This window comes from Lates calcarifer, linkage group LG18 (assembly GCF_001640805.2).
Source record: "Lates calcarifer isolate ASB-BC8 linkage group LG18, TLL_Latcal_v3, whole genome shotgun sequence".
Lineage (NCBI taxonomy): Eukaryota > Metazoa > Chordata > Actinopteri > Centropomidae > Lates > Lates calcarifer.
The window spans coordinates 1,985,210-2,009,772 of record NC_066850.1 but is presented as its reverse complement, the minus strand read 5'-3'; the positions used below and the strand labels follow the sequence as shown (position 1 = coordinate 2,009,772).

Genomic DNA, 24,563 nt, shown 5'->3' with positions numbered 1-24,563 from the left:
ACTTACTGTGCTCAACCATGTTCAGAGCTAAGGTCTCTGAGACCCTGAGTTTTATAAGCCATTCTAATAAAATTAGCAAAAGTCATGAAGTATCAAGCTGCTAAAATAAAGTTACATATGTCTTTTGAATTGCTGAAGAGGAACTGAACTGAAGTTCATATATCATGTTGCAATTTTAAAATTAACTATTTTTTATTTTAATTTATTTATTTTTTGACGAGATAATGAAGTCACGTGATAACAACTAAACTTTCGCCACGACACCTGAGCAACTTGGGCATGAGAAGGTATAAACTAAAATTCTATGAGGAAAAAACTTTGATGTTTTAGTCCCAAAGTTGGGTCCACTGAATATATTTTGACGCCTATTTATTTACAATCCTAATTTTAAAATGGATTAAAAACCTCCACTATATCATTTATTTTAAAAATCTTTTTATGTTTTACTTTATTGTTTTGTTTTTTTGATCCAACTTTGGGGACACATGTTCAGGGAGGGCTTTGTTCACCTCTCTGCCGCCAAGGAAAGCAAAAAGGAGAGAAGAGTGGCTTCACTGGCTGTTGTGCAGGAATCCGGATATGATGAAAATGTTTTAGACTCAACTATCCTCAGCAAACTACCGCCACACAACGTCGAAGGCGTCGCGAGGACTATTATTGATATTTTTAGACGTCAACACTCTGGAATAAGTAGAACCGGGACAAACTGGCAACTTAAGGTAACGAAAAAGTTTTTGAAGGACAAGTTACTCTTTCACCCAGTTTCTTGTTTTTCTTCACAACGTCCCGGGTTGGAGGAAGGAAGGATGGGAATAAGTCAAATCTGAAGCAAGAGAGTTGTCATGTTTGAAAGGTAAGTTATGCTTTATAAACAATATGTCCGCTTCAGATGTAAACGGCACTTAGCTGGCGTCCGATACAGAAAAGGGAGTGTGTGAACAAATGGACAGCACATGGAGTCTTTCAACAAGTTTATGTAAAAAGCGAGAGAAGGGAAATTTCCACTAAGTTTTTACTGGAGCTCGACGTCACTTTCTCGGTGTGTGAATAAGCAGACGACTTTCTCCAGTTGAGTAATGACCTGCTGCACGGTGTTGCTTCGTGTCTTCACGCTTGTGCTGATGATGAGACATTGGTTTTCACAGCGCTGAGGGCTGAGGGAAAGGGAGGAACTTCTTCTGCCGTGTGTGTCCCGAAAAGACGACTGTCTCATGTCCAAGGAGACCGTCCTTCCTCCGGATGGGCCGGCTGGAGCAGGGAAGGGCCCCCAGCAAGAGACAAATCCTCTGCTGTCAGACTCACACGGTAAGGGCACACAGGACAGGGCAGAAATCAATAGCATGGGGAATAAAACTTACATTTAGGTGACAAAAAGTGGGGTCTGCGGTTCTACAGGGGCCTCAAGAGGGTCCCAGATCTCCTTCAGTGAGTAATAAAGTAACCAACATTTGATTAAGTGATGGCATAATCAAGAAAATGACTCTCAAAAGTAGAAATATGTCCTGATCTACACTGGTTCATATAACAACATAACCCTGCACTCACTGGGTCCACAGTACGTCTGTATACGCACCCTGTGACATGCTAATATTTAGGAATCCCTGCGATATAATACACAGCTCATGTGTACATGAAGTTCTTTTATGTGAATGTTTATGGAGGGTTTTTTTTCCCTCCTTGCTGCCAGTGCACCAGCAGTGAAACTGAGCTATAAATATCAGTGACACGTTCTGTGTCAAGAACTCATGTTGCCTGCACGCTCAAACATGAGAGGAACAGTACAAACAAGAAAATACTGAAAGTGACTGTGTGAATGCATTAACAGATTACTGCTGCATATCAGCATTTATCAGTCTGCTTGGGACAATATCAGCCTTGTCCTCTTAAATTATATTCATGTGACTTGTAGTGTACATCAGTATCTGCGCTCCAGTGTTAAGCCTTGATAATGTTTTTGCTTTTTTTTCCTCAATAAAGTCTGAAGAAACGCCCTGGTGACTATTAACAGCAACCACAGCCAATTATAGTTTTTAATTAACTTTCTAGTTGCCCCTAAGATTATCACATGTAAAATAAGCTTACCCCCACACCCCCTTTTCATTTTTCTTCAAACAAGCAATGAACCGTTAACCATCCTATTTATACCAAGCATCATTATGGCACTGTCAAAAAATAGCAAAGTAGGACAAAGTAAGCAATCACTGGGGCCGCTGGATTGCGAATGGATTTTCGCTGGACCTTCAAAGGCGCTTGCAGTAAAGACTGAATTTCCCCTCTCAAGGGACTGTGGATGTACTGAGAATAGACCAATTTATTTCTAACTGTGATCACTAAATACTGCGATGCATCACAGAGTACTGCTGCTAACGCAACTGCCGTTCAGCTCCAAGCTGAGATTTGTGCCATATATATCTAGAGCTGCTGGCCAGCGGCCATTAGTTCCACTCCTCCATCCATCACTGCGTACAAACAGAGGGTGTTGTAGCATTGGAACAAACACATCAAGCTTTGGTAAACATGATTGTTAGGTTCTGCTGAATCATTCTTCACCATCTTTTCTTTAGGATCGCAGCAAAAGTGGCTCAAGACATAGTATGTGACTGAAAAACTTCATGGCTTTGAGAAAATCTGTGGGCTATGAGTAGGCATCTGGCACCAAACCAGTGAATAAAGTCATTGTGGAAGGTTTATTTACTGAACAAAGCGGCAGTGTGCAGTGAGCAAAGCGTCAGCGAGTCTTAAAGTCAAGAAGACTGAGGACACGGCTTAGAGAGATGAGTGAAACTGTCTCTTGAGTTTTTGCACAGCTATCAGACCTAGGGTTTTTGCCCACATACTTTTTCCAATTTAGATGAATGCAGCCTTTATGGCAGTAAAAAGAAGCTTGGCAGGTAGAGCACACCCGGGAGCAGGAGGAGAGAAAATGAGATCCAGAGCTCTGGCAAGGCCTTTACCTGAACCGCCCCACCATGTTGTGCAACCATTTGCCAGCAGCCTGTGTTTTTTCTGGCAAAAATAGGCAGAGTGGCCTCTGTAACTCTGGCTCGTCCAGCTGTCCCTGATATTTTGTCCACTGTGGCTGACCTTGCAGTAAAAGTTTACATCTGTTTGTGGAGGAATGCTGTAACACGAGTTAATTTAGAACAGTTGAGCTCATAATAGGATACCATTAAATTAATCACATGAAGCCCTCTCTAGTAGGTACTACGCAGCAAAATATTTTGCTTTTAAACTTTGTGTGCAACAGGCTTTCCTTCTTCAGCCATGTTTAACATTAAATGCTTGTGGTCCTAGATGCGTGTGACGGTGAATCATCAGGAAGAACTCTGTCTCCCAGGAAACCAGCCACTGAAGGACAAAGTCACGTGACAGACGAGAAGCCTGATTACTGCGAGCCTGTAAGAAGTAAGTTTTAACAACCTGGGAAAGCTGTGGGCGGACAGCAGGATATCTTGGGTGTTATTTTTAATGATAAACAACAATGAGCTGTTTAATTGGAGAGCGTGAAAATGATTAACATATTCTGCCTGTGCAGTCAGATGGTCGAGTTTAACTGCAGTAGGTGTTTAGCAATGTTTTATTTAACATTTAAACGGTTATAATTTCTTCCTTTTTATGAATGTGCTCCAACTGTCAAGAACAGTTGTTGTTATGACAGTTGCAAAGTGTACATGCATGAGGTAGGGTCAGTTGGCCAACCAAAATATTAGCCTCAGTGTTTCCAATTAAAATAATATCAAGATAGTGCAGAGGTCTCTTGGCAAGTGAATGGTAATATGCATGCTCTCCATTCTGCCATAATGACCAGAACTTGGCTCCTCTCTCTGTTGCTTGCTTCTCTTTCCAACCCTCAGCCTTGTGTTTTGGAAGTGGGGAAATCCTGTTTGTGGTTCTGGCATTTACCGTCTTAACACACTGATTGCATTTTAGCCGCAATGTTTTTACCCACGTATCAAACATTTACCTATTGGACAAGAACTGCGCCAGCTACCAGAGGCATTTTTCTGTTGAATACTGTCCTCAGTGTCATTCAGCTTTTAGTCACAGTCACAACATTGCAGGGGTTTATTATTCCTACCAATAAGTTACTATACCAGGAACATATGTTTTAGAGTTTAAAATCGTGGTTGGCTTTTTCCTGCATTTTATAATCGTATTTTATAACATGGGAAACTATATTGTATCTTAAAAAATAATCTCACTGTTTTATGCAAATGTCCTGATGCAGGGAGTTCTTACAATAATTACTTGGCAGTGAACTGCTGAGTTATCAGCTGGTCTGATTAAGTCTAGATGCACTCTTGTTCAGTAAAATGACTTAATTCTGAGCTATGGATTGCAGGTCACAAAAGGAAACCGGCTAAAAGTTGTGTGTGTGTGTGTGTGTGTGTGTTTTATTGTTCCTAACAAGAGTGAGATGTGTCAGCAAAGGCTAATAGCAGCTGATTGCTTCCATCCATGTAAGTGCCTAGCTATAATAAGGATTGTGTTTGCATTTGACACAACAGTTCTTTTGTTTCTAGGTTGTTAACTTTTCCAGGGCGCCTTTTCCTGCCTTTTTTGGTACTAAGCTTAATGACTTGCCAGTGGCTTGTTTACTAAAGCAGCGAGAAAAAGAGATTCAGTTGCAAAAAGAAAAAAGAGAAAGAGGAAAAAAGAGAGATGTTCTGTCAGGAGGTCTTTCTTGCTTGGCAGGTACGTGGAGTATTGCACTTCTGGAGGGAGGCATGCTTTTCTTTCATCTCAGCAGATAAGCCCTTGTGACAACAGTTTTGCGTTGTAATTGAAGGCAACCCCCCCTTCACCCCCAAAAGCTCCCACACACAGACTCTCTTGCACATATGCACACACACAGTCTGGTAAGGGAATTTTAGAGGAAGGGAGGCATGCTACTTCCTCTTTGATAGAGTTACAAGAGCATAAAACAGTCATGTCTTATAAAGACAAAACCCCAAATTTGTGCTGTGATAATCTCTGTTAAAGTTTTATGTACCTGTGTCTCCTTGTGGTTAAATCCAAGCTAGAAATTCTTAGCGTTTACGGTGGCTCGAGTTAACCTATTTGTTACACAGACCCGAGCAGTCTCGCTGTGGTTTTGTTTGTTGAGGTGACCAATCCGAACGCTCGCTGGCAGGGGTAATTGAGAGCCCTCTTCAGCGCAGGAGCAGGAAATCAATAAGAAATCATCTGCTCGCCTACATCCTGGTGCTCGCTGTTTTTTCCCCCAGCTGCCCGATTTAAAGCTTGTGTACAGTATGTGGATGGTGAGTTTTCACAACAAGAGGAAGCCTATTGTAGTGATGTAATAATAACACAGATCCTATTTCATTTATGATAACTTTGTTTTGACAAGTTGTCTTTTTAAGCAGCGGGCCTCCTTTAAAGCAGGAGAGTAAACATGGCTGTGGTTCCATAGTAAGTAAACTGTTCTTAGTGGTGCACAGCATGTATTTACATAAGAGTGCAGCAAACAGTGCTAAAAAGTGAATTCATCTTGCCACACAATTGCAGAAATTAATCATTAGACGTGTGACCTAAAAAGCTGTTGTTTCAGAAATCTGTGTGTCGTTGCTCTCGGGATTGCCAACCACTGTGGCTTGTTATAGAAAAAAAGTACAATTCTGCCCTTCCTGTTTGGCCTTTGTCAATGAACGGTTCCTCTGTGGCTCCACCATCCTGGGGGAGGAGTGAGAATCTTGTGGGGGAGACAGACATTCCTCAAGAGACCGTTCTGGGTTTTCAAGCAGCTGATATCTCCTGCAAACAGGGCCTTAGCTTTCCAGTTCCTGCCTCGAAATAAATTGCTACCACCCAGGACCAGTTTTAGGAGTTTAATCGTCACATTATTCATCGGATTGTCAAATACTTTTATAAAACGCTTCTGTGGTTGATAAAGATGACCTTACTAGCTTCCAAAGAGCAGGTCTGTTTTTTTATCTCATGAAAATTCTGTAGTGAAAAAGCGAGGTCAAATAACATGACTCTCTTTTTTTTAAAGCGAGGCATTAATCTGACCCTTGTGTGAATCCCTGATTGGGCTCTTTAGTGGCACACCTTCAAGGTTATTACCTGTGTGCGGAGCTGACCTTTCAGAAGTGAATTTGTGACCCCTAATAAATGCAGTAAAAGGGATTGTTTAATGGGAGAGAGTCTCATACTTACACCTGTCTTGCAAAGAACAGATTCTTTGACAGTGCAACAATTAAAATTCATATACAAAACCATAAAGTGTTATGATAGTAGTTGTAGTAGTAGGAGTTAGACCAGGATAAAACACAGGGCAAGTGCCTCTTCATCATCATTTTCACCATCAGTGCTGAAATACTTTTGCTGCCCAAGTGTTGAATCAACATTCTGAGACAGTCGCACTTTGCCTCATAGATATTCAGAAGTTCCTTAAGTACTTCAAGACTTTTTAACCCAGAATGTTTTTTATTCTGCTATAGGAGCTGCCTTGTGATTGTTGTTATGCAAGATTCATATCTTTATTGTAATCCTCAGAGCCCTGTCCCTGCAGAAATAATGTGTCTAAAGCATAGACCTATTATAAAATGAACCGTAATTTTCAAGTGATTACTTACCAGTGGGTCATGGAATCAAAAACTGTATAAATAGGGTGAAATGGTAGTGTAGGGGTTGATTAAAATGGCCATTGTAATTCTACCTCTGTTGTAATTATTTTCTCATTGTCTTGGTGCAGATAGATTTCATATGGGAAATTTCAAGTGTGTTAATTAGCATATTTTACCCGAAGTGCCCGAGCCTATTCACTGTTAATTTTTTTTTTTAAGATATTCAAAATACTTGAGCCAAATGATTAGATATGCATACCTCAGGTCATGGACTGATTCTTTTAAGTGCATTAGATACAAGGCAACATATATGGATTCTGATTGTGGGGGAAGAGAGTTTTTTTTCCTTCATTGCAGAGACTTTGGATCCTTAGAGTGATCAGTCCAAGTTATTTTAACACCACTTGACCTTTGTGATCTAATGGTGCTTGTGCAGCACATATGTGCACGGGTGGAAAAAATTCTTACATCTTTTACTTAATTGAAAATGGCAATACTACATATACTGTGTATGAATGCTCACGAAACTCTCAACTACTTTCTGTATTGTAGCGTAGCTCTAATCTAATCAACTAGCAACTAAGCTAACACATTTTGCAGTGGAATAAAAGCATAATGTTTCAAATTCAGTGAGGTAGATGTAGAAATTGGACTGCACATCTGTACAGTGAAATTGTGGTATTGTAGACATTTCATCCTGTATTTTTTTAATGTGTGTCTAATATACATAGACAGGTGAAACTGAATCTCTGTTATCTTTTGTCTGTTTAGCACAGGTAAGGTAGGTGGACTGCCCTGCTCATGTTTACTGTCTCCTGAACCAGTGCCACACAAGTCAGAGCCTCTCACAAGCCACTCACCGAGAGAAGAGAGAGAAAAAAATCAGCTAGTTCAAATGAGAGCAGCGCAGGGGGGATTACTTGGCCTCTAACAGGGTTTTGGCTCCAACATTAAGGTTAAAACCCTTTTCTATTACTGAGATCTCTGCTGATGTTGCCCCCGCCAGCCCCGACCCCCTCGAGCTTCCAGCTCCTTGCCCCCTTCGTGTTTGCAGGTTCAGTGCCTCTCTGCTAGGTCATTCTGTCAGGCCCCCTGATCAGTGGAGGGTGACCGGGGACCAGGGAATGGCTCCCGTCCAGACACACAGACAGCCACAGCCGACACAGGCCCCGGCGAGTGCAATACACCCCGCTCCCCTCCTCCTCTCTTTCAGGCTAGAGCTAAAATCGATACAGGCGTCTCCGTGTTTAAAAAGCCACTCAGAGGCAGACGAGCAACTCTGTCTCAAAGGCTGATCTCTCAGCTTAAGGCCTTGATTGGCACCCCGAAGATGTGAGGCGCTGACCCACAGCTGTCCCATTAGTAGAGGGTTAATGTTGAGATTGATACTGAGCAAATAAAGGAACTAGGTATGCGGGTATTTTGATAGACTGTCTTTCCCCTCTTTGACCCAGAGACAGACCTCAGCTGTATTTTGGCTTTCAGGGAGTGGTAGTGCTACTGCCAGATCCTCATCTCTGACTCCAATAGTGGCTGCGCACACACTGTATTTATTTGGTGTGTGTGGTTGTCCCTGTGTCTGTCTTTTTGCATCTGTATGCCTTTTGAGTATATGTGCACAAGCGTGAAAGTGCGCATGTGCAAGTCTGCCCGCCCTGCCTTTGAATTTCAAACGAACGAGTTTCCTGTGGAACTTCTACTTCAGTGAGGAGATTTTGAAGCCGGTGGAATATTTGAGTCATCGATGTAACTGAAACTGAAAATACCCCCGTTTCCCTCCTTCTCTCCCCCCTCCCTCCTGTTCACTCTTGCTCTGTTGCTCAGTTTTTGTTTTTGAGTCATCAGCGAGGAGAGGGTGGAGCACGTTTTTGGAGTATGGAGCCTGGCAGCTCCCTCAGGCCTGCTCTGAGTCACGTCATAATTGATCTTTCTAGAAATTGTGGTAGCTAGCCGTGTTAAGCCTAAATCTGTGCAAGATGTGCAGCTTTTTAAAGATACTGCAGTCGCACATTCAGCTGTCTTTATACTACACTCTCTCCCTTCTTGGATGGTAAGAAACAAATGAGGGAGAATGAAAGGCGTTTGACAAAGCTTAATGCAGAAACAGGCTTGTACAAATTCATCTCAGAAATGAGGAGAGGAAGAGAATAAGGCTCCATTTAGTGCCTCTCACAGCTGCCAGGTTGTAAGGCTTTGAACGCTCCTTGATGTCTTGCGTTCTGCTACATTAGTAGCACTCAAATTAGCACCATGCCAAATTCCACACAACAGTGGAGAGGCCAGAGACTTCTGTGGCCGGAGCATTGGCCGTGAGGGGGTGGGCTGAGTGTGAATGACCTCCCTCCTCAACATGATTCATGTAAGAGAAAATGGCATCTCATTGGGAGTTTCAATGATTTAGATAGCAGTCAGACATATTAATCTGGGAAAATGTTCCGTTTTGAAATCAAAGGATAATTGATGACCCCCACCCCCACCACCATCTTCCCACCCGCCCCTTCCCATATCACACACACATGAACACACACCTCAGCCAGCCTCATGCACTGAGTATGCTGAGAGGTTTGTGTCGAATCAAGCTCTTGTCTTTCAAGTTGCCTTTTCTACTGTAAAATGTAATTAAACAGAACAAGGTCCGAAGGGGGTTATTTTTTCCACTCAATCAGCAGCAAAATTTGAAATTAGGAAACCCCTGACACCTTGCTTCTCTCTTTGTTGGGCGGAGGTGGTAGCGGCGGCAGCGGTGGGTGGGTGGGGGGCTTGGAAATAATATTAAGCGCTGTCTTCAAGTGTCACTTCCCCCTCAGCAGGTTGGAGGAGCCAAATTTGAATGGCTGTCACAGCGAATTAAAACAGGGTGGAAAATAAGTATGTCACCACTGACTGTCCTGGAATGGGATAGAAAAACAGACAAAAAATGTGATGTTTCCTGCTTAAATGAGATGCTACGCAATATGATCAGCCTTGACAGGTGAAGACAGCTAATAGAGTTCTGTTGCAGGCTACTATAACACACCCACACACACACATACAGAGCATGTCACTTTTGCTGATGAAGATCCAATATCAGAGCGAGTAATTTAGCTATCCTCAGCGGCCATCGTCATCCGTGCAGCCATCATCATCATTTTATCTTGGATAAATACAAAACATCGTGGGTGTGTGTTAACTGACAGGTCCAGGATTGCTGTGTGATGTCCAGAGTCACATTTTTTCCACGTCTGTTGGAACAAGTGACATTTCTGTTAGCCCGTGTCAGGTCGCTATCCTCTACGCTCAAGACAAGACTTGGCATGGCACCCACATCTTTACACTACAGGAGTCTAATTTTCTAATCACATTCTAGTTCTTGGTTGCCAGTTTGACATCGTCAGTTTCCTCCTCTCATTTTACACTACTAATATCTGCATTATATCAATACTAATCACAGCCTTTTTGTTGTTGTGACAGGACACTTCAGTGATGATCCTGGAGTCTGTCCCTTCCAATGCGTCCTTCTAGACAATAAAGAAAGTCCTTGTCCCAGAGTTTGGAAGGTCAAACGGTAAACGAGGCTTTGATATGCCCAAGGAAAATTTCAATCAGAGCCCTTTGTAATAACATTCATTGTACTATTTTCCTCTCTCTGTGTCCCTCTCACTCTCTCTCTCTCTGCAGTATAATTCCCCTGGTTTTGCGTCTATAAATATGGACAGGGAAGATGTATAATTTCTAATGAGAAAATATATCCCTTTGGATTGAAAGGCAGGGGCTGTTCCACGTGCTGCTGTTTGTTAGGAGGAGAGATGATACCTCAGGCTGTTTTGGCAGAGAGGGGAGGGGGTGGTGGTGGTAAGAGGAGTCTGGCTAGGTCATTGCACATTTACAAATTAGCATTTCAATCATGCAGGTACATGGCCAGCCGAGCAGAAAATATACATGTTTTTCTAATACAAGGCACAAAAAGATAAACAAAACACTGTCTGTGTTAGTAGAATTAGCATTTCAGAGCTAACCGCTGCTATGTATTCTGCACGTTCCTGTTTGGGACTCATAACTAAAAATAAGGATGTCTCTTCTGCTCTAATATTCAGTGTTAACTCACAAACTCGCAGCATTGTGTAATAACGGCTATTAGGAGATGAATACAAGATCTGGACTGTGGTGTTTATTTGGCTGACATGATGTGACATTTGAATAACTGTATGCTCTCTATGATGGGCATTCTAATAAGCCTAGGCAAACACCCTTCGTCTTCTTCTCCCTCTTTCTCTGTCTCAGGGGCATTAATATTAAAAAGGACTGAGCTTTGGAAACACAGAGCTTGTGTGGTTGTTCAATCTGCTCCCTGCTTTACCTGCGACTCTCGGCGTAGCGGTGTGTAAATGAGAATCTCCATACTGCCCTGTTTGACCTCTGTGTTATATTTTCATGTTCTTGACTATTTTAGAATTCTTGTTTATACAGCTCTGTTTCAGTTGACATGCATGCATGCATATTCCTTCCTGGTAGGTCTGCCTGTGTGTGTGTGTGTGTGTGTGTGTGAAATAGAGAGAGAGAGAGAGATCCAGTAGGCTTGTGACATATACTGTACATATATAAATATATATGTATACTCTTTCTTCTGTCTTTTGGGTGCAATTTCCAGCTCCCTCCTGTAGGACCTATTTTCTGTGACAAAAACGGAGGTGTTTATATACTCAGTTTTACATACAGAGCGATCCCCCACACAGCTCTGGCACAGCTCCAGCGCTCTCCAGGCACTCCGGTGCTCGGTCCCTGTGTGGCGCAGCCACTGAAGACTCAGTGACAAATGGCAATTATATTTGTGTGTTCTTCATGAATCCATCAAACACTGGCCTTTTAAAAATGCTCCCCAGATATTTGAGGCTGTCAGCTACTAGTAGCTGGGACCAAATTGGGATGCTGCTTAGACAGTCAAGAACTACTCACCCCCTAGTTTCCCCTGTGATGTGTGTGACAGCGTGTGTAGGGGAATACCATGTTTTATTCAACTACAAATGTACACTCTCAACAGATGTTGATGTGCTAGAAATAGGGCGGTTACAAGTCCAATTTGAAGTGTCTGTGTGTGTGCATGTGTATGTATGTGTATATGCATGTGTGTCCAGTTGCTCCTCCAAAACATGGTGTTTTAATGCAACCTGTCAGGCTGTGTGCATTCAGTTATCTCAGGACACCTACCCATCTCTGCAAGCTTGTGGCAATGGCACAACTTGTATGATTCCTCCTGCGTTATAGGGACAATGCAGTAGCAGTGCGTCTCAGTGCTCCATCAGGATTTATCATTTGCATAAATCGCTTGAATCCTCCGATGTGGAATCAAACTTTATGTTCAGAAACTTCATTACTGCATTATATTATTTTGAAATTCTGAGTCTGAAATGTCTAGAATAAAAGTCACAGTCATTTTGAGTCTTTAGGATGTAGTCGGAGCAGATGCTACAGATTTTTCTTTCGCTGCATGTGCAGTGAAAGTTTTTGTGCAATTCCAACAGGACTGACTGTATTTCAGCTTTTTCTCATTATGTCTTCATTTGTCTCACGCTGACTGCACAAGTCTGTCATTGCCATATTTGACAGTATCATCATTATCATGATCAATGATTATGAATATTATTCCACTGTGTCCATTCATCTCAGTCAGTGTGTTCATCAGGATAAAAATAAAGAGTGACTGTGTAAAGACTATCCAAGAACCTGCCACTGAAGCGCGCTACTCTTCAGACTTGAACCACTCTGCAGGACTTTGTAGTGTGTCAGAAACCTGAGTCCCTGCTTATGTACTCTGGGTTTTACATGGTGGTTTCTTAATAACTGTTTGTGCTTTGGTAAATTGAAGGCTTGACTTCCTCAAAAGGAAAGGTAATTATGCCTCCCAGTCTACTTTGGCCTATTTGTGGATGAATGTGTTTGTGTGTGTGAGTCCATGTGGCTAGTTTGCTTGGGTGATAACTATGGGTGATTGATTTGTCAACTGTTATCCTCTAGACTGGAGTTTGCTGCGTTGTATTAACATCATCATACTCAAGAAACAGGTGAATCATTGTTGTTATGCAGTGTCAGCTGCGTGTTGTGCTATGTTTGTGTGTGTATGGGGTCTTTACAAATGAGTTTGGACAAGTTAATCATTAGCTGTAGAGAGGGATTTACTTTGTCAACCCCATAAATGTCAGACAGTGCTTTTTGTGTTTAAACAGCAAAGTATGAGGGAAAAAAAAAAGAAAAACAAACTGACAATAATCTGATTTGCTGCTAGTTTGCTCCTTGAAACAAACTGTACATCACAGCCACGTGTAATCTGGTTTGTGATTATTGTTGATTAAAACATTTAGCTTGATAGTGATGAACTGAACTGACTCCAGATCAGTTTAATTTGATACTTGTTTCAAACAACAAAGAAAACCTTTTCAGACATCTTCCTGGTACAGCGAAAACCACCCCATTAAAGATCACTGTGTTGATGTGTGTGTCTCTAGCTGTCTTTATGATATTTGTTCACTCAGGTAAAAAAAAAAAGAAGAAGTGGAAAAACATGGATAGTTGCAGCTGTCAGGGGTAAAACTAGAACAACAACAGATGTAGCCGACTCTGAGTCTCCTTGTTAGCGAGCTTTAGCTTTCCTCACATTGTCATGGGCAGGCTGTGAGGCTTTTGTCTTTTGGAGAAGAAAACCCATCAACCTGGTCTTAAATCACTGCATAATGAATTCTATCGTGTGCTACCCAGTTGTCTAATTCAAATTGCATGGAATCCTGATCCCTAAAGTCTATATTTGTTTATCAGGGCAGCATGCAGAAGCCTGAATGAGGAGAAGGCAAAAACCCAGTGTGTGTATTTAATTGCTTTGTTTTACATCCACATTCACGTCCGGCCTCTCCCAGGGTGATGTGTTGTTAAAAAAGCGCAAGGCCTGATTCCCACACTCTCTCCCTCTCTTGTTAACTGTAATTGCACTTGTTGGTGAGCTGACAGAAAGAAAACAGAGATGGAAAGAAATTACCAGCGTCATATTAAGTTTGCATCCACTTTGGAAAATTTGTTGATTTTTAGACAGCTGCAAGACACTTAAACTAGTGCCATACAGCTGGTAAATAAGGCAGGATTGAGAGTTTGGCAGTGAAGACACCAGGTGTTAAATGTATACAGAGAAAGTATAGAGCAGAAAAAAATGAATAAGTATGGTTCACACAGACAAACTTAAAAAGAGATGAATAATTCACAAAATCTCAAGTTAACCATGCACTGGCAGCGTGTGCACATGCACTGTGGCTCTGATGTGGAGGGAAGGTAATGTAGGAGTAACTCCCAGTAGAGCTGAATGTGCAGGTGTTCCTCTCAGTAAAATGCCACCTCCTTTGCTCACTCACATCCTTCGCCTTCTTTCTTATCAGACAGGTCGCTGTCTCCTGACTTTCTGTGCCTGTCACACATACACTTAGAAAGACTAGTTGAGGCCATCTCTGAGCTTTCAGTGGAAAGGAGATCATTACAGTTGCAGACAGCAGCTATTTTGTATATGCACAGTATCACAGGCTCGCTTTCTCTTTTTACTGCATTAATCTCTCTTTCCCTCACACTGTCTCAACTCACCTGGGTACTGCTCCCACAAATGTCTGTCTGCCTACAGCAGTGGCTTTTGTGAACCTGTCACATATAAGGTTCCTATATCTCTACGCTTCTTTCTGTCATCCCGGGTTGAAATGTTTGCCATATGATCGATATTATCATGTTAGGAAATGGTGGCAGAATTTGCTGAGAATGATTTCGTTCAGAATGGTGTCTCCATCTGTGTTCGGTTTGTAAGAGCAGAACATCACTAGCTACAGCGACTTTATATGTGAATAAAAGATATGAAGTGTAAGGTGCAGAGAGTGCAGATAAAGTTCTCTTTCAGTTAAGATAAAGTTACAGCATTTACTCCCATAAGGCTGAGAGCAATCCACAACTCTTTGTCTTCCATAAAAGATAGACACCATAAACGCTAAGTAAGTTATTAAAGTAAACCACTAGTTCCTTTTCTTGCTCCTGTTTTTTAAATTGTGTTTTGTCCTCTGTATTCACATCAAAAATGCATCTGTGATTAAACAAGCAGTCTTCTGTTTTATTTGCTTCATAATAAGACTCTTAGCTTGCAGGTGTTTCGGCTGAATGAATGCACCACAGATGAAATACTCCAGGGAAATTTCATCACTTAATTGCTAATTTAAGTAATTGTGCTGAATCCACACACCCAACTTTTTACTAAACAGAAGTAAAAACGATATCCTTTCTTCTTCATGTTTCCTTCCAGCTCAACCTCAGTCTGAGTCTCAGCCAGTGCCCTCGGAGCCTGCAGAAGGAGATGCTGCCAAGGACCAAAATGGCTTTCACCACAACAGCACTGGCACGCCCGCGCTGAGTAATGGCAGCGGAATCCACCCTGGCATCGGCGGGGCAGGGGCCACGCGCGTATGTTCCTGCGGTGCCAACATCAGCATGGGCACCGCGGCTGGGTTGGGCCCTGGCGCAAGAGGGGCGCCGACTACAGAGCAGCCCAGGAAGCAGCCGTCCACACCTGTGTCACAGAGGATGCAGAGGAAATTGAGGTCCAGCTTGTCAGTCAACAGTGACAGCAGCAGACGCAGCAAAGGCAGTTCCATTGGGTCGCAGAAACCACCTTTACCAGAGGGTGAGTATCCACACACCAGGTAATAATCACAGCAAATAAAGAGAGCACAAACCCACACACACACTGACAACTGATACTAATACTAACTTTTCTAACACTTGTTTGCTTGCGCTCTTCTCTTTCTGCTTCCCACCTTCTGTTGCTTGTGAATTCATTTCATCTGTAGGAAGGATGCCTCTGGAGTTGACGCCTGTCAGGACATTTTTAAAATGACACATCAGGGTTCATAAACACCTAATAGCACTTAAGTTAAACACTTGATATATATGTAAAAGGACACATTATATAATGTCAGTTTAAATAGTTAATTTGAAAATCAAAAATGAAACAAGGATTTCTTATTACATTTTTTATGTCTAATTAAAATAAACAGTTCTTTACAGTGCAGGTGTATTTTGTACACTTAATTGAGTCATTTCTAATCTGCAGTTGCACAGTGAGAACGCGTTCAGTCTCCATCAAAGTGATTTCTGTGTTGAAGGGGTATTTTTGGGAGGTTCTCTTGAAATCATACCCTGTAAGATATTGATAATAAATTTTTACCTTCTCTCACCTTTTAATGATGGGTGTGCATGACCCCTCATATTTATCGCTCCCGTCAAGCAAACGACATTTTATCCCGCTCCTGTGGTTTTTATTTTCTTTAACAACAAGTCAGAGGGGTCCGTTTGCCATGCAGGGGAGCCGTCACTTTGTCAGGTGCAAGGCCGAGGTGAGTCCAGTAATGAAGGCGGTCTGCTGGTCTTTTTCCATTGGGGAGATAGGTGTGACCGTCTAACGAGGCCTGAGAGCACGGGGTGCCTATTAAAAGTCGTGAGCAGCCTTCTTCGGGCCCCTCACGGCCCCTCACACCTCTCTGGGCCCTTTCTGGCTCTCCCTACATCCCGTCAGCACCACCCTGACCCTCATTAACAGGGTGCTGTCGCATCCCTCCTACAACCACTGTACTTGCTGTGCATATGTTTGTGGACATGCATGTGTTCTCTATCCCTCCATCGCCCATACTATATTAGGGTTCAGGCATGTTTCTTTAAAGTAGAGCAGCTAAACCTACTGACTCATCCAACCCAAGGCCTTGACAAGTAAGATGTGCTGTGATGTTATCAAATGATTCACAATGGTCAGGCTGAGGTATAAGTTTAAATGAAGGAGAAAAGTGGACAGTTGGATCATTGATGATGAAATATGCATCAGATCCAGTTACAGACGAACAAAACAAAAAGGCACACACACACACACACACACACACACACATCCACAGCACTCTGTGAGTAAAGGTGGGATTCATCCACCAGAGATATTCCAGACACATCATGTCTTCAACATCTTAATTGGTAAAGAACAGAAGAGAGAGCGTGAAAAAAACAAAAAACAAAACAACAGCAGCTCAACAAGTCTGTCTCATTATGGCTTTTGTGTTGCTTATTTGCAGATGCGAGAGCTCTCAGAATCAATATGTTCGCTCTCAACTGTTTATTTCCCTCTGGAAAACAGCCAAGCTGTTATGTTTGAATGTTTACACGGATTAACATAATCTGTTTGCCTGTGAAATTAGCCTCCTAAACAGCCCCCTGAACACAGGAAATAAAAGGCGTAAGCTAGCAGGAACTAGCTCTGGGGATCCTGCTGCTCCCTGTGTTTCTTGGCACACGCCGTTGGCACCGTAGCCAATCTGCGATAACACCACAGCTTCTGAGGAGTCATTTACCACACTGCTTTTGTTCAGCGGGGTGTGTTGTCTCGAGTCTTGTCATCCAGTTTGTGTTTTTGTTAATTGTGTGTAATCAGTTAAGGTTTCCAGGCTGCTTTAGACTCGTTTAGAGATTTAGAGCCAAGGCTGCGAGCGCAGTCTTTTCCTGAGCTTTAAACCTAGATGTGTTTGTCTGTGTTGTGTAAGCTCTATTCCTTTAGCGTTAACTTTTCCCTCAGTCATACATTATAAACAGACCTCCTTTAAAGTGCATGTGGTGGACCTCCGCTGTCCAGCCCACATCCTCTGCCCTCTTTACCCATGTGCGCCTTCTGTGCATTCCCTTGGCCACCAAGGCTTTGTCTGATCAGTCTCTCTCCCTTTATCTTTGTCTGTCTAGCTATCTCGCCCTCTCTCTCCCTCTTTGTGAGTTTGAATGTTTTGCACAGCTTGCCGCTCCGAGGCCCATCCAGCTTGTTTTGTGTCATGCCGCTCCCTTTTTTTTGATGTTAGCTTTCCAGATGTCTCGAACTATTTCCTCAGAGGCGCCGGACGCTGTTTTTGGCCCTGCAAACTCTGGGCTTCATCGCAGCTCGCTGACATTAAACAAGAGCAGTGTCAGTGTGTGCTGTTCTGTCTGTCTGTTGGTTGGTTTCACTCTGTCTCTGTCTGCCTGTCTGTCTCTCTCTCTGTTTTCATGGTGATGTGCCTTGCGTCCAGCTCTCTTGTGTACAGTATACGACCCCCCCTCTTCCCTGCTCCCCTCCTTCTTGCAGGCTTCGCTAAGATCCAGACTAATCGCTGGTGCTGAATTATACATCCAAGTGAATAGCTGAGATGGCCGGCCGCTGCTTAATGCCTGTGTACTGTGTTTATATCGTATTCACAGTCTACTGTTACATTCTGAACGCAACACTGGCATGGCTATACCCTCTGGGTCCTTCAAAGTTTGTTAGGCTGAACTTTGAGGTTTTGAGCATGCAGCTGTGGCTGGGCAGCGCTTACTGCTCTTATTGGCTTGTCGTAGCACTCAGATGGCAGTAGGCTACGGTAAGTGCCAGTATAGAATGTGGTATGGGTTTTGTTATGCTACCATGAAACAAATCCACAATCTGCCCAACAGCAATTCACTGCATGTCCACACCAGATGTTCAATAGTGAAGGATTTATTCTCATGCATCTCCCATCACTGCCAGTGTTATGGTCTCAGATAAGGATAATAAGATGCATTCAAACTTCAGGCACCCTCGCAGACACACAGACACGTACACACACTTGCTCGTTTCATGTTCCCTTCACTATCTTGTTTGTATCGCAGTCAGCTAGCGCTTCTGGTCAGCTCTGCAGCCCTGAGCACCGCAAAAATAGGAAGAAAAAAACCCTCTACTTTGATTAATCAAACATGAGCATCCAGCGGTCCTCAGCTTGCCTTCCCATGCCGTCCTCCACACTCTCCTCCTTTTGCTTTCCCTCTAACCCAATCAGTAACAGCCCCCTCTGACAGCTCAAGATGGTCTGATGAAAGTTATGCAAATGTGCCCTGTTTGTAATGCTATTTTTCTGCATCCATCCACATCATGTCTTTTTAACACTCCAAAGCAGTGGCGCTGTGCTGGCCTTGGTTCAAAAAGGAGACAGCTGCAAGCAGTGTATGCCAGGTGCACTTAGTGAGTGATACTTAGTATGATTTAGTGACTTGGATACAACTACAGAAGTTCTAATGTGGAGCAGCCTGCATGACAACATGAATTGTGTGCATTTATCTCTTATTTGTGTGTGTGTGTGCGCTATGAATAAACAATCATTGTTGTATATTTAATCTCACCTTGTACCCCAATCATTCCTGATTTTTTTCTGCTTTATTTTATTCAGCAACACATTTAAGAGTTTGATTCCAAATGGATTTTTTCACTGTTTGGAAAAAGATTATTCAGCTATTATGACTGACTGCACCTATATTTCTTATATTTCATGTAATTATGTTTTCTAGCTAGAGTTTAAAAAAATGGGAATAAAACTCCTAACATACTAAGTCAGTGAAAGTTTCTCAGTGAAACTTTACATTTTTCCTTTTTCATTACTTATTCAAACCAGCATTGCAGCATTTTAATGAAACGAGTGACTAATTTGGCCATTCAAAAACAGATTTGTGATGGTTAATGGGCACATTGGTAATTTAAAGGGGAACTCTTTTATTGCTGGGAAACAACAAGCTGAAACTTGCCACCAGCCACATAAAGTGAAGAGGTTAAATGTTAATCAGAGGTGTGAGCATTGCCCGCATTAATCCACCTATTTGCCAGGGAGACTCTTGGACTTTGCTAATCATCTTTGTGTGATCAACCTGGCAGTTTGCATGATAATGCCACAATTATTTAACAGTCCATTAATCAAAACTGCAGGAGAGGAATTCATTTCTTTGAATTTCTCCTATTTCCTTTAATCCTCCTCCCCAGTTAGCCCTCACCCTTTCGCCACATACCTGCTCTGTTGTACCTGTCAGCCTGCCAAGCCTGCAAGTTCTCTCTCACTCTGCACTGCTGCTGTGTTTTTAACAGGCACTCACTTTGTTGAAAACAAGCCTTAAAATATGTATGACATTAATTTATAGACACATGCATATTTGTGTGTGTCCTGTTTGTGTTTTTGTTGTTTAGATTGATTTATTTTATTCACATATTTACTTCATTTTACAACTTGTCACCCTGGCTGGTTTTGACGTGGCTTCAGACTGCTGCGTCCACTGCATCTTGGCCTGCCTGTTCTGTGAGTTCCTGACACTTTGCAACATGGTGGTGGCGCAGGCCTCGTGCGGCGCGTGCACATCGGAGGCCTGCTGCTGCTGCTGCTGCACCGACGACCTGGGCGACGACTGCAACTGCCCCTGTGACATGGACTGCGGCATCATGGATGCCTGCTGCGAGTCCTCGGACTGCCTGGAAATCTGTATGGAGTGCTGCGGCATCTGCTTCCCTACATAGGGAGGCCTGTGCTGGTGTGTGGACCAGGTGTCTCAGCGAGGGGATAAGTGGACCTCGGAAGAACATATAGAAGGACACTGCTGCTGCTGTCACTTTGAATTCAGCAACAGACAGAGGGAACAAGTGTGTGTGCGTGTGTGAGTGTGAGTGTGTGATGGTCACCATATGTTTGTGGATGTCCTTTTTTCACGATGTGTGATGATTGCTGAGTGTATGGAGCCGTGTGGTGTGGTTGAGTAAAGCATGCTTTCAAAGATGTATTTTGACACTGGGCTTCTCCATCAAAACCAGCTCAGCAGGGGCTAGAAGTAACTCCAGATATATGAACAGTTAGATCTTTAGTTGATAGTAAGTTGTTTCTGTTAAGTATTCTATCCTTGGCAAAAAAAGTATTATAACAGAATGCCTTTGAAGATTTTATTGTTACATCAGGAATGCTGTCTAATTGTATCTTATCTTGCCTTTTTTTTTTTTTTTTGGTCATTTTGGTGACTCGACCAAACAAAATGATAACATTTCCTCTGTTTCCATTTTCAATGCTTCTGTTTTTTTGATGATGAGAAACTGAAGTTGCAGTCGTAGCACTGCACAACACTGTAAAAGGTTTATGTGACATTCTTAGTTGCATACTGTAGACTTTCATTTACACACCATCTACTGTAGCACTGTACAACAGTTGAAACTGGTGAAATATCAAAGGTGAATCAGGATACCATATCATTTGCTACATTCTGACGCTGAAGGTAAAGAATGTTGTTGGGACAAAATGCTAATAGTTTCTATTTTTTTAAAAACTGAGATGTCATATTATTACAAAAAAAACTGCACAAAATTGCTGATAGCTAAATCTTACAGAGTACTGGAATATCAATGAAAATATTTTTGTTCCAAAGAATTTCATCTCACACTCTCGCCTTCTTAATTGGCAGTATTTGAAGCCTTGGGTTTACTGGAAATACAGCACAGATCCTCGCATCTTAAACACAAAAGGTTCTGACTGTACAGTTTTCTGCAATGTTAGGATAAACAATGTCTACAGCTTCTGTTTTTTACTCTTTGAAAGTCCTCCTCTAATGTTACAGCCATCAATGATTAGGCTTTGTCAGCTGCATATGGTACAAGTCTCCTCTGTGATGCCATTTTACATACATACTGTTTAAGTATGACTTGTTGAGCTCTGTTCACGAGGGGTTTGATAAGGAATTAAAAAATGGTGACCCTGGTTGCCACATAAGCGGCTTTCGGGTATCAAGCCCAGTGACTCACAATACAAAAAGGGAATCATGAACTGTCATGTTGAAATGGTAAACTAATGCAGGGTAAAGGCAGTTTTCTTCTCCTTTTTTTCTGTTCCTTAATTCTGTGTATTTGGAGATGAGGTTGTGGTGAATCACCAGTGGAGTCATTTTCTTGTCTCGGAGATATGCTTTGATGTTGTTTAAGTGATGATACTTAATGCTGGCCCTCATTAGCACTGCTCGATAAATGGTAACAAAAAATGTCCCTTCGTAATGCCAACAAAGATAATGTGCTGTCATGTACGGCTCGTCTTAACGGCGCACTGTTATTGTGTATAAGGAGGTTGGATGGGCACCTCTGCAGCAGAGAATGTGCAGAAAGTAAACCTCATTTTCATGTTTATGATTAACTCAAGCCACAAGTTCATATGGGCTAAAGAGTGACAAGAAAACACTATATAGATAATGTGAAAAATTAATCTAAACGAAAACGTGTATACATGTAGCTACAGTAGCTGTCCTCCTATACTATACTGTTATGTTTTTTTATTCTGTGCCTTACACTTGATCCTTCTCATTTTCATCTTGATGCAGTAACTTGGAGTTCACAACTCATTTTATTTGTTTTGTACATTATCTTCAATAGCAGAGAGAACAGTTTTTAAAAAATAAAACATGAAAAAATGAAATGATTATTGTTTTCACAAATTTCTTAAATGGTGTATTCTGTGTTGGTCATTTAGACTAGTAAACTCTTCTCAGTCTGCTCTGGCAATGCCTAGGGGCAAAATGTGTGGAACATACCTCTCTCCCCTTTGCATGTGGAGTCTTGTGTTTGTAATTTACACATTGAATTTACATTTTTGGGAAGATTGTGCATGACATAGTGTTGTTGAAAATGTTTTTTGTTCGCTGATGCTCATTTTTATGTGCATGCTCAGTCAACTGACTGAACGGTGATTAACAGCAGCTGCATACTTTTAATATTTACTTATAATAACAGTTTTGTGCAGTTGTCAACAATTAGTTGTTTAATCACGTGAAAGGAACTATTTTGATCATTTTAGCAGAGCCAGAGCATTTGCAGGTTCTAGCTTCTGCTTTTCTTTGCCCTCTCTAATAATAAAGTGAATGTCTTTGGGTTTTGGACTGTTGGTCCAATAAAATAAGACCTTTGTATACATCTCTGTGGATTGTGGGAAGTCATAACCAACATTTTAAATTGTTTTATGGTGGTTTATGGACCAAAAAATAAATCGATTAATTAATAAAATCTACAACAGATTTTTTTGAAATGCAGCTGTGATATTAAATTGAATTTAAAGACAGTTCGGTAGAGGAGCTGTTGTCATTTCTCTCCACTTGTATTATTTGCCTTGTAAATAATAGTTGTGCTACTTCTTGTTTGTTTGTTATTGTCAATTTCTGAATCTCCTGGTTGACTTTGCTCAACATGCATTATTATGGCAGCATCTGGTTGCAGACATTGCAGTCTTGAACTACATCTGACATGCATGTCTCTAATGGGAGACTTGTGTTTTCTGATCACCAGGTTGCACAGTGCAGCAGAAAGTGTAAGTTTCACGGTGGCCACGTTCGTAACCTCTCACCTTTTTCACAGCTCTTTGTTGCACCGTCATTCTCCTCTGGTCCTCTCTCTATTAGAGAGGGTGCTCAGGGTGCAGCATTAGCACTAACATGGAAACATGGCCAACAACACCCAGTGAGGTCATCAGGGAGCAGGGACCTCCTGCTGGCTTGAACAGCAGTCTGACCTTCAGCCGACACCACCCCCCTATTAACCCCTCAATTAACCTCCACGTCAGCCCCCCTGCTGGTAGAGCAGAGAGGAAGAGACCCCCCCCTTCTATTCTATCCTTATTTCCTTTTATCATTTTCTGCCTGGATACACCCCAGCCCCAGGAAATTACCATCTTATTTCACTAATGCGTTGGGGAAAATATCACTGTCCAGAAAGTCTGTAATCACATAGGAGTTGTACTTTTCTTTCTTTCACTTTATTCCACGTTCACAGAGGAGTCGGAGGGTTGAAAATATTAAAAACTCCAGGTAGAGTGTGCAATGACCTTTTCACAAAGTCGTCCACCTTTCCACTCCTCTAATCAATCCCCCTCTGATCGCTCGCTGTGTGCTGGATTGTAATGTCACAATTAGGACGGCTCCATTGTTTCTGTTTGCCGTCTGGGGATAAATTCAGCACTTCTCTGATCTCAAGGTCACTTCTCTTACATTATTAAATAAATTAGAGAGTGGCGGCGGCCACCTCGTCCTGCTCGCCAGGTATTCATCCATCCATCCGTCCATCCATCCCTTTTTCCCGCTCAATTGGGTGGGATAGAACTCTTTCAGTCAGAAAATGAAAGTCTCCTGCCCTTGGCCACGAGAACAAATTACTGCTTTTGCTGTTGCTTTATATGAGAGAAAAAGCAGATGGCACATTAATGATGTTTTGTTTCCTTCATTTACACACGGTAGATAGACCTTAGAGTTGTATACCGATAAGATTATAACCATATTATAATTACATATAATATGACTAATTAGACAGGACAAGAGGGGGTGGCAGTAATATGCCACACTTCTCTTTATTCACCATCTGTTTTTTCCAGATGGAACATCAATACTTCTTTTTGTCAAATGGCAGAAAATGTGACTGCATGCCCCCCCCCCCCCCCCCCCCCCCACAGTCCTCTGTCAATCCATAAGATCCATAATTGCCATCATTAACTGGCTGTTAGCATTGAGGTGATTCATTTTGATATATTTATGATATTGTGTTGTGAGTCATTAAAGATAATCACACGGATACAATAACTGTCTGTTAGCATCTGTGTGCAATTTTTGCATCCTTAGGACATCAGAAAATTATATGCATTGTTGCATTATGGCATGTGTCACAATAGATTGTAAACATGATATTATAGAATTATAGAGTGTTGCTAGATTGTTAAATATTGAAGTGGGCTTGGTTAGTGAGCTTTTTTAATGTTTTTCAATGCATTCTTTTGCAGTTGTAAACCTTACTCCCTACTCTGTGTGTTTAAAGGCAGTTCCCACCAATGTCATTTTTTCCTCTCCTCCTCACTGGTGTCAAAGTTTGAAAAGACTTGACCTCGCTGTTTAGACTTGTGGCATGACATTAAAATAAGATGAGACGATCTTTCAGAGGGCTGTGTGAGGAAAAAAGGAAAAAGCTGAGGAGAGTTCAAGTAATGTCACTTTCAATTAATCTCTTCAGGTAGTGGCCCCATTAGCCCCCTCACACAAGGGCCTGGTTTACAATGCAAATAGGGTCATTACCTGAGGACTCTAATTGACTTTGACAAGAGGCCGAAGAAGCCTGCCTCCTGTGCACCACGTGTTATTTGTTTGTTAGTTCTCTCGTACAAA

The 24,563-nt window shown here is 42.0% G+C and overlaps 1 protein-coding gene across 1 annotated transcript; it reads left to right on the top strand.

Annotated features, from left to right (window-relative positions):
* Window positions 1–534: 534 nt before the first annotated feature.
* On the top strand, window positions 535–21,844 carry mdfic (MyoD family inhibitor domain containing). Its single transcript, XM_018682787.2, has 5 exons — window positions 535–853; window positions 1,146–1,305; window positions 3,295–3,405; window positions 14,866–15,243; window positions 19,664–21,844. The coding sequence occupies exons 2-5, from the start codon at window positions 1,212–1,214 to the stop codon at window positions 19,912–19,914; spliced, it is 834 nt and encodes a 277-aa protein (XP_018538303.1). The 5' UTR covers window positions 535–853; window positions 1,146–1,211; the 3' UTR covers window positions 19,915–21,844.
* Window positions 21,845–24,563: the final 2,719 nt, after the last annotated feature.